A 10,292-nucleotide genomic window follows, 5' to 3' on the forward strand; every position below is an offset into this window, starting at 1 on the left:
TGGTTGATTGGACACAGCGCCTTGGCTCCACCGCGCGGCTTCCAGGGTTGGGGAGGCGGGCCCTGCTCCGCAGAGCTAGGCCATGATTGGCCCGAAGAGAACTGATGGAACGCAGATAGCCGCCTGGGTTCCGAGGGGGCGTGCTGGGCCCCGCTGGCGCTTCACGCTGATTGGCCCAAGGCTGACAGCCTGTGGGCGATTGACAAGATTCTGGGGGCGCCTGCCTGATAATAATTGGCCTGCATGGAAGACGGCCTCCGAGGATAGGGGCGAATGGACTCTGCTTTCTACTGATTGGCGGACTAGGGACTCCAGACAGCTGCCAAAACACCAACTGGGCGGTGCTGCACTCCACGCTGCTCAGCGGAAGCGGGACTTATATGGAAGTGGGCGTGGCGACAGGCCGGGAGGGGGTCGGGCCAGGACTGTGCGTAGGTGGGAGGATAACTCTATCGTGATTGGGTAGAAAAGACGAGTTTAGGACAGAGCAGAGATAGGGTTGGACAGCGGCCAGGCACGCAAAGGAGTGTTGAGTGGCGGAAACTAAAGCCTAAGAGGAGGTCAGCGTTGAGCCTCAGCCAGTTATAAGGGGGCGGAACCTGGCTCTGCAATGATTGGCGGAAGCTAGACTCAACCTAAAATAGGGGCTGGCCCGGGGAGGGCGGGATTAGGCTCTGCGCCCATTGGTGGAAGCTGAAATTAGTTAGAAGCCGGGTGAGGCCAAGGTTGGAACGAGACGGGCGTGGGTGTAATCTAAGGTACCCCAGTAATGATTAGGGTGGGGGAGAGGGGCAAACTTTAGGACCAGGAATGAAAGGCTGATTGTCTTGGGAACAAACCTCCACCCTGAATCAGCCCATTCTCTATGATTAAGACAGTTACGTCCAGGAAGATAGAAGGGTCAGGTGGGAGGCCCAGGTTGCCAAGGCGACAGAAAAGAGGGCAGAGCAGAAAGTCAAGTGGCAAATGCTGCCAGGCAACAGGCTGGAGGCGGGACTTCAGGGGTGCTTTAAAGGTTCCACAGAGAGACTGGCTCTCTGGGGTTCCTGGTAACTTCGTGCTTTAGAAACAGGGCACCTTAGCAAACAGCAAAGGGTTGAGGTGGGGAAAGAAGGGCCATGTGACTCAAAGGCATTCAGGCTCTTTAATGTCTACGGAGGCGGGAAGAAGTCAATAGTGAGGTGTCTCCGGGAAATTCTGCAGGCCTTGTAGTTCTCTAAGCCCCTGAAAAAGAGGATAGAAGAGATTGAACAGAGATTGTCTAGGCCTCAGCCCAGGCTTGCTCTGACCTCCCCTCCCTCAGAGCCAGCCTGGTTCCTGCTTACAGAGGAAGATGGTCCTTCCCATCCCTGGCTCTCTCCCTTCATCGGGTCACACCACCCTGAATACATTTGGAGACAGAGTCTGGGAATGGGGTGAGGTGCTCTCACCTCTAGCAACATGTGGATATGGGCCTTGATATTCATGGAGTCCTTGGTGAGGCTGTCGCTGAGCCTGGAGAAAAGAAACAAGAAAGGGCCAAGTGGGCCCCACTTAGGCTCATGAAGATGATTTTTCCTCATCACTTCAAGAACTGCCTATGTCCTGGATGATTTCCACATGGCAGGTGGTAGGACATGTTACTACTTGACCTGCTCCTATGCAGAGATGCCTGGCCACCATCTGGGCTGCACTGATTCAAAGAAATTTATTGAACCCCTACTCTATGCCAGGCAATTTTAGGTACTGGGAGATAACAGCAAACACAACAGACAAAAATCTCAGCCTTATGGAACTCAAGTTCTCGTTAAGAGGGACAAATTTTGGAATAACATATAGAGTATTTCAGAGGGTTATAAGTAAAATGAAAAAGTTAAATGATAAGAGAGGATGAGTGCAGGAGTGGGGGCTGCAATTCTAATGAGAGCACTTACAAATGGCTGTGCGAGAAGCATTTGCATAAAGAGTTAAAGAAGATGATCATGAGGATAGATGGAAGATGAATGTTCCAGACACAAGGCCCAACACATGGAAAAATGATGAGGTAGGAGTGTACCTGGCATGTTTGAAGCACAGCAAAGTGGCTGGCATGGCTGAAGAAGAATAAGGGAAGGGGAAACTGTAGGAGGTGAGGTCAGAGAGATAAGGTGGGGAGGCAGATCATGTAAAACTCACAAGGCCATGGTGAGGACTCTTGACGTTTACTCTACGTGAGATTGGAGCCAAGGGAGGCTTCTGATCAGAAAAGGAATGTGAAATGACAAGGGTTTTTTAAAAAATATTTTCTTTGAGAGAGAGACAGAGAGCACATGTGTGTGCATGAGCAGAGGGAGGGCTCCTGTCCGGCTACAGGGAGAGGGAGAAGCAGACTCCCTACTAAGGGTATAACCCCTGATGTGGGGCTCAATCCCAGGTTGCTGAGATCATGACTTGAGCTGAAATCGGACCCTTAACCGCTTAACTAACCGAGCCACCTAGGTGCCCCACTGACCAGGGTTTAAGAGGATTCATCTGGCTGCTGTGTGGAGGACTGAGGATAAGGAGAGCTAGTGTGGAAGCAGGAAGTCCAGTGGGAAGGCTACTGTAATAGCCCAGGTGAGAGATGGAGACTTAGACTGCAGTGTCAGCAGCTGAGGTGATGATTAGTGACTGCATTTGTAATATATTTTGAAGGTAGAGTCAACAGGATTTACCAAATGGTTGAATGTCAGGTGTGAGAGAGAGGACTTAAGGAAGATGCCAAGGCCTAAGCAACTGGAAAGCTGGAGTTGCCTCAAACCACTCTGGCCCTTGACTGCTGAGTTACATATACTGGTCAATTCCTTATATCTTCTTTTTTTTTTTTTTAAGATTTTATTTATTTATTTGACAGAAAGAGAGAGAGAACACAAGCAGGGGGAGCAGCAAGGAGAGGGAGAAGCAGGCTCCCAGTTGAGCAGAGCCCTTGGAATTGCGGGGCTCAATTCCAGGAACCTGGGATCATGACCCGAGCTGAAGGCAGATGCTGAACCTGACTGAGCCACCCAGGCACCCCAATTCCTTCTATCTTCTAAGCTGATTGGGATCAGACTCAGCCAACAGAATCTTAATTGATACAAAGGGCTAAGGAAGGCCCTTCTGAGGAATGAAGAATGAGTAAGAGTTAAACAGTAGGAGGGTCTTTTCCCCAAAAAGGCCACAAGGCAGGAAGGAGCTTTTGGAGGACCAGTCAGGAAGTCAGGGTGTTAGGAATTAAGTGACTGGTGGAAGGAAAGTGGTCCAAGAAAAGGTCCCAGAGGTAGGAAGGGGCTAGTTTACACAGGGTCTTGATACTGTCCTAAGGGAGGCAGACATTGTTGTGCTCAGCTATCTGTTCAAGTAGAAGGCAAATTAGATATGGTAAGGAGAGTAGAAGTTAACAACATAGAATGTTAAAATGGAAAAAAATACAGCACTATGAACCCGTATCTTGAATACCAAGATATTGGTATCTTCCAGATTTATATTTTCAGTTCAGACCCTTCTCCAGCCTTGGGAGTTTTAACTCCATCTTCAAAAACTCCACTTCACTGTTTAATAAGCACCTCATACTTAACTGGTCCTAGGTTGAACTCCTGGTCCTCCTCTGCAAATCTGCTCCTCCTCTATCTTCTCCCTCTCAGATAATGGCAACTCCATCCTTCCAGTTGTTCAGCCCAAAACTTTCACACCCTACAGCCAATCAAGCATTCTGTTTAAAATTGCAACTGCTCCATCCTAGGCAATGTTTCTTTTCCTATTTAAATTTTTTTTAAAGATTTATTTATTTGAGAGAGAGAGAGAGGGAGGGCAGTGACAGAAAGGGACAGAGAAACCTCAAGCAGACTCCCCGCTGAGCACAGACCGCCCCCCCCAGCCCAACATGGGGCTTGATCCCAGGACCCTGAGCCTAGATCAAGAGCTGAGCAGAAGAGTTGGCGGCTTGACCAACTGAGCCATCCAGGCACTCCTCCTTTTTTTAATTACTAAAGTATAATTGACATGTAACCTTAGTTTCAGGGGTATAATATAATGATCAGATATTTGGATACATTGTCAAACGATCACCACAGTAAAATTAATTACCATTTGTCATCATACAAAGTCATAAAAAATTTTTTCCAGGGAATGTTTCTCCTCTCCATTCCGGGCTGTTCTCTGTAGCACTGCCAACCTGTGACCTACTACATCATTTACTTCTTTTTTTATTGTCTGACTCCCCTGACTAGAATGTAAGCTATGTAAGGGCAGAGAACACAGACTGATCTGCTTTGTTCCCTGCTGTATCCCCAGGAACCAAACAGTATGCAGCACATAGTAGTCACCAACATATGCTGAATAAATAACTGAATAGACTACTCCATTCAAAGGAACCTGAAGTCCTCAGGAGATGGTTTGAGTCTATGTTTAAAGACAAGAAATCAATGAAGCATGGCACTGTTGCCCGAGAACAGGAATGCTTTCAAGAATATCTGGGGTAGTAATTCAAAGAACAGAGTAATGAACCTGATTGGCTTCTAAGGACAATCTGAACATCAATAAAGAGAACAAAATTAGTTAATGGTACAAGCTTAGTCTAGGAAAGGCTATGAGTTGCAACACTTTTAAAAGGAGAAAAATACAAAGTCCACCAAATGCTAGTTGTAACACACAGGGGATGCTTCATTTTTTGCTACTGATTTAATAGGTAAAGCAGTATAAATACTCAAATGGTTACTGTCTGTTCTCTCTCCTTTTAAAAAAAGATTTTATTTTTAAGCAATCTTTACACCAAATGTAGGGCTTGAACCCACAACCCTAAGATAAAGAGTCACACACTCCAGCTACTGAGCCAGACAGGTGCCCCTATTCTGTCTCTTCTAGAGTTACATGTCTGTGGATGTGTACTCCTTTCTATATAATCAGGAAAGAATATACACCCAGATCTGATCCTCCCACTCCCCCAAAGAAATGTGCTAAAAGAAAGAATGGCTGACAGTCCTTTTGGTTGTATAAAATAACCCAAAAGAAAGTTAGTTCAAGGTGTGTCCCAAATAACAAAATATTTTAAAGAGGAGAGTGAGCTACTCAGACTCAAATCTTCATCTCCTAGGAAGATTAAACTTCTAGGAAGCCCTCCTAATGATAATAAAGTAATAAGAGATCCAATCACATTTCTCATTCCAATAAACCAAGTCAATATATCAAAAAGACCAGACAACTGGGAAGGCATTGACAATTTAAATACATTTTGGGGGAGAGATATCAAGTCTCAAAAAATGAAAATCTCTATCTGAAAGGCTCAGGAATTCTGTGACATAACAAAATTTTTTTTATCTCTGTTATAAAAAAAAAATGGATGTGGTCTGAATGACCACTAGTTCAGAACTGTGTTGGCCCATGAAAGCAGGCCCCTTGACCCCTTCACTAATTGGTCTGATCACCAAGATTTAGAAATCTTGGCAGAGGGCGCCTGGGTGGCTCAGTCACTTGAGTGTCTGCCTTCAGCTCAGGTCATGATCCTGGAGTTCCAGGATCCAGTCCCACATCAGGCTCCCCGCTCAGTGGAGTGTGCTTCCCCTTCTGCCCCTCACCCGGCTCATTCTCTCTCTCACTCTGTGTCTCTCAAATAAATAAATAAATAAAATCTTAAAAAAGAAATTTTGGCAGATCTGAGGCTCTTTTGGGTCTACTAACACTTGGAAACCTTGGAAAGGTTTGAAAAGAGAAGAATTACTAAAACCAGAAGAGAAGCAACTCTGGAATAAATGAATGTAGGCATAAACAGAACCCAGAAGGCATTTTAGATCAGTGGTATTCACTCTTGTAAGATGGTATTAATCTAAGTGTTTTGCTTGGTATCCCCTCTCGTGGCATGTTTGCCAATCTTGGAAATTCTGCTAACACGGCACTCACACTGGTCCCCTTGCCTGTAATGCTCTCCCCACAAAGCCCCAATGGCTTGTTCACTCGACCAAGAGACTCAAATGTCACTTCCCCGGAAGGCCCTTCCTGGCTACATTTCAAACCTCTCATCCACACTCCCAATTTCCCTTCCCTGCACAAAGCCTTAAACTCAACTGGAGCCCATACTTTCTCCCTACATTACCTTCCTCTCCACCACCAGAGATGTGCTTCAATCCCCCCTCAATCTGTTCCTAGGATAGCCTTTTAAATTCATTCAACAAACAGAGTACCTACTATATGCTATGTACTATTCTGGTCACTTGCGAATATACACAAAATATCTCCCTTTGTTTTTTTTGTTTTTTTTTTTTAAAGATTTTATTTATTTATTCATGAGAGACACAGAGAGAGGCAGAAATACAGGCAGAGGGAGGAGAAGCAGGCTTCCATGAAGGAGCCTGATGTGGGATTCAATCCAGCAACTCTGGAGGCAAAGGCAGATGCTCAACCACTGAGCCACCCAGGCATCCCAATATCTCCCTTTGTAAAGCTTACATCCTAATGGGTGAAGGCAAGGAATTTTAGAAAGAAGTAAATTTCACAGTAAACATTAAGAGGTCATAAGTAGAACAAGGGAGGGGAATGAGGAGTGCCAGGGGCTGCAATTTTTTTAAAAAGATTTTACCCATTTGAGAGAGAGAGACAGAAAGAGAGCACAAGCACATGCATGGGGAAGGGCAGAGGGAGAGAATCCCCAGCAGACTCACTGCTGAGCGCAGAACCTGACATGGGGCTGGATCCCACGACCCCAAGATCATGACTTGAGCTAAAACCAAGAGTCAGGGATCCCTGGGTGGCGCAGCGGTTTGGCGCCTGCCTTTGGCCCAGGGCGCGATCCTGGAGACCCGGGATCGAATCCCACATCGGGCTCCCGGTGCATGGAGCCTGCTTCTCCCTCTGCCTGTGTCTCTGCCTCTCTCTCTCTCTCTGTGACTATCATAAATAAAAAAAAATAAAATAAAAAATAAAACCAAGAGTCAGATGCTCAACCAACTGAGCCACTCAGGTGCCCCCAGGGGTTGCAATTTTAAAGTTAGGTTACAGACAGCCTCGTTGAGGAGGTGACATTTAAGAAAGACTTAAACTATACTATATGTTGGCAAATTGAATTTTTTTTTAAAAAAGACTTAAACTGGGGATCCCTGGGTAGCTCAGCGGTTTAGCGCTTGCCTTCCGCCCAGGGCGCGATCCTGGAGTCCCGGGATCGAGTCCCGCGTCGGGCTCCTGCATGGAGCCTGCTTCTCCCTCCTCCTGTGTCTCTGCCTCTCTCTCTCTCTCTCTCTTTCTCTGTGTGTCTATCATGAATAAATAAATAAATTTTTTAAAAAACTATAAAAAAAAAGACTTAAACTGAGTTATGAAAAAGGAAGCTATGCATGTACCCAGGGAAAGCATGTTATAGGCAGAGAGCACAGTTACCCTAAGGTGGGATCACTCTGAGGGTGTTTCAAGAAGCCCAGGAAGATCAGTGTGGTGAGAACACAGTGAAGGAGCAAGAAAATTAGGAGGAGGTGAAATCGGAGGTAACTTGTTTTACTGTTACTGATTTATAGGCCCAAACCTCCTGGATCTGGTCAAAATTAGGCCTTCAAGGAACCCTTCTGTCTCGTTCACTGCGGCCTCTCCACTGCCAAGTACAGAACCTGGCATAGAACAGCCAACAAATGTGTGTGTGAATGAACAATACCAAGACCATTTATTGAGTGCTTCCTATGTGCTATTCTTGGGGCTGAGCTTTGCATCTCTACTTTCCTCAGCCCTAGCCCTGGGGAGGAGGAGAAATAGGCCCTTAAGAGTCTATCATCTCAGAGAGCCATGGGGAAAGGGAAAAGGGTGTTGCAAATGGTGGTATTTTAGACACTTCATAGAATGGACTTACTCTGTGAGGAGATTGCTCTTACGATCAATGAACTTGAGAGCTTCTGCCAGTGTCAACTCCAGGAAAAAACCATATCCGAGGGCCACATAGATTCGTGAAGTGTCTGGGCTGAGGAAACAATGGTTAGAGGAAGTGGGGGAAGTCTTTATTACTGTTTAGCATACTATACAGTTTATTGGCAATTTTTTTTACTCCACTCCTCCCACCTTCCCCACATTAGAAGCTCTGAGAGGGCAGGGGTTTTGTCCTATTCGATTCACTGTCACATCCCCGGCACCTAGCACAGTGTCTGGTACATAGCAAATACTCAAAAAAAATATTTGTTGCATGAAGGAAGGGGGAAGCTGAGCCCTGTGGGCTCAGAGGGGCAGGTAGACACTCACACAACTGTGTCAACGAAGAAGTTACAGCCCAAATCCACCTGCATATATAACTCCGAGGGGTTAGCTTCCTGTGGGGCCAGGGAAAAAGAGGTAGGGGTCAGTGGTCACCTTTCAGGTCAGCTGACAGGTTTTGGTCTGGGATCTCTCCTCCCATCTCCCTCCCTTGCCCAAACACATCAAAATGGTCCCTAACCTTGGCTGTTTTTACCTGAAGTCGCTCAATGACATTTCTCAGTTGAAGGTATTTGGCCAGCTGCTCATATACCTTGTCGCGATGGTCCAGCACTTTTCTGATGGGACAAGAGGAAAATGGTGACCAACAGGAAGCCCTGGACCTGTCAGAATACCTCATATTATGACTGAGACTCTCATGTCACCATGCCTTAAAGAAGCATTTTAGTGCAGAAGTTGATTTGAATTGTGAGTCAGACTGCTTGGGTTTGAATCTAGGTTCTCCTTTTTACTAGTTGTGTGACTTCAGCAAATTCTTTAGGACTCATTTTGTCTTTAGGAGTCAATTTCCCTATCTTTAAAAAAAAGGGACAAGTATTACCTCACAAAGTCATTAAGAGAACTGTTTACTACAAAGCACTTACAATAGCGCCTAACCAAAAACTAAGCTCTATATATGTATTAGCTACTATTTGTTAGTACTATTATCACATTCCGTCCAATCAGGATGTCCCATTCTCAAAAAAAAAAAAAAAAAGTGTCCCATTCTCAGCCTAGAAAAATCTTCCATCCCTTTCAGGATGTTCATTGTCCTGCTTCTGAACACTCTACTTCCTGCTCCTGCTCAGATTAATAGTGATAGTAACAATTTTTCATACTCATAGAGCCCCTAGTATTCACATTAAATCCTTTACAAGGGGGGAATACATTAAAAACTCAAAACCACCCCATGAGGAAGGTTCCATGAACTTTCCCATTTCACAGATAAGAAAACTGAGGCACACAAAGGCGAGGCAGGGTACAACGTCTTCACACAGATGGCGAAGGGGCCAGGCCAAGGATTTGAACCTAAGAACTCCCGCTTTAGAATCTAGCTCCAAGGCTAAGTGAGATGGGAGGCCAGACAGGCGCGGACACACCCCCTACAAGAACCGCCACATCCCAGCCCAGTAGCACCCCGGATGTCGCCCCTCCTCGCCGGATCAGCGCACGGGGCTGGACTCCAAATGCCTCCCCCACCAATCAGAAGGCTAGACCCTGACTTGGGACGCCCCGCCCCCCCACGTGGAACCTTCCACACGTCCGGCCCTCCACGCTGCCACTCACCGCAGGTCCTGCTGTAGCACGTCACAGATGAAGGCCTCATAGCGCAGCACTTTCTCCCCCGTGGCTTCCACCGCCCGCCGTTTAGGGGGCGTCGCCATGATGGGCTCCTGAGGAACGGGGAGCGGAGCAGACCACGTTGACCACACAGTTGGGCCTCAGGCACAGTACATCTGCACCCCCTCAACAGCGGGAGTGGGCTCGTTCGGCTCGGCCGGGGGTTCCGCCTTCTGCCCCTCCCAACTCTGGGACTCTGCCACCCAGGGACACCCAAACGCGGCCCTCACCTTAGAGCCGCCGGCAATAAGAACGGTTGCTATAAACCGTGGCTTCCGGGTGGCGCGGGTGAATGACGTACTACAAGGGCGCGGGCCAACCGAATAGCCGGGTGGGAAAGGCGGTTCTGAAGGGCTGGAAAGGGGCGAAGCGGAGGAGAGGAGGGCGGGGCTTTAGGGAATCCACAGAGTGTACTCCCGGCCGCGCAGCGTGGGAACAGGGCAGCGCGGAGCCTGTGGGGACTGAGCGTGGCTCGCGCGGGCTGGCCTTAATGGGATTTGGCGGGTTCCTGGGGGAGGCGGGGCGCACAGGTGGCGGAGGAGAGAGAAGCGTTTAGTATTTAAAAGTCAGAGCTTCGGAAGCACACGAGCAAGAATTGGTTATGGTTCTGGTTTGTAAAAAGGAGAGTACATCCCGGGAACTGTCGCCATGGATTTTGATCTTTCGCACGGGAGATTTGGGTTTGATTCCCAGTAATGGGAATGAATGTGAGCATTAAAATTTTTTTTTAAACGGAGACAGATTCTCTGAAACTCAGCTTTGGTAACTCCAGTTTG

The 10,292-nt window shown here is 47.2% G+C and overlaps 1 protein-coding gene across 1 annotated transcript; it reads right to left on the reverse strand.

The window, feature by feature from the left end:
• Positions 1-1,125: 1,125 nt before the first annotated feature.
• Positions 1,126-9,825, reverse strand: UXT (ubiquitously expressed prefoldin like chaperone). The gene is made up of 7 exons (XM_041741464.1): positions 9,747-9,825; positions 9,463-9,569; positions 8,393-8,474; positions 8,185-8,252; positions 7,802-7,909; positions 1,431-1,494; positions 1,126-1,224 (listed from the first exon to the last, which is right to left on the reverse strand). The coding sequence occupies exons 2-7, from the start codon at positions 9,558-9,560 to the stop codon at positions 1,171-1,173; spliced, it is 474 nt and encodes a 157-aa protein (XP_041597398.1). The 5' UTR covers positions 9,561-9,569; positions 9,747-9,825; the 3' UTR covers positions 1,126-1,170.
• Positions 9,826-10,292: the final 467 nt, after the last annotated feature.

Source organism: Vulpes lagopus, chromosome X (genome assembly GCF_018345385.1).
Source record: "Vulpes lagopus strain Blue_001 chromosome X, ASM1834538v1, whole genome shotgun sequence".
Classification (NCBI taxonomy): Eukaryota; Metazoa; Chordata; class Mammalia; order Carnivora; family Canidae; genus Vulpes; species Vulpes lagopus.

Coding starts and splice junctions, on each gene's coding strand:
- UXT (XM_041741464.1), bottom strand. CDS start 9,560: ATGGCGACGCCCCCTAAACGGCGGGCGGTGGAAGCCACGGGGGAGAAA. Junction 7,910..8,184: donor TTCTTCGTTGACACAGTTGT/GTGAGTGTCTAC, acceptor TTGTTTCCTCAG/CCCAGACACTTCACGAATCT. Junction 1,495..7,801: donor AAGAGCAATCTCCTCACAGA/GTAAGTCCATTC, acceptor TCTTTTCTCCAG/GCTCAGCGACAGCCTCACCA.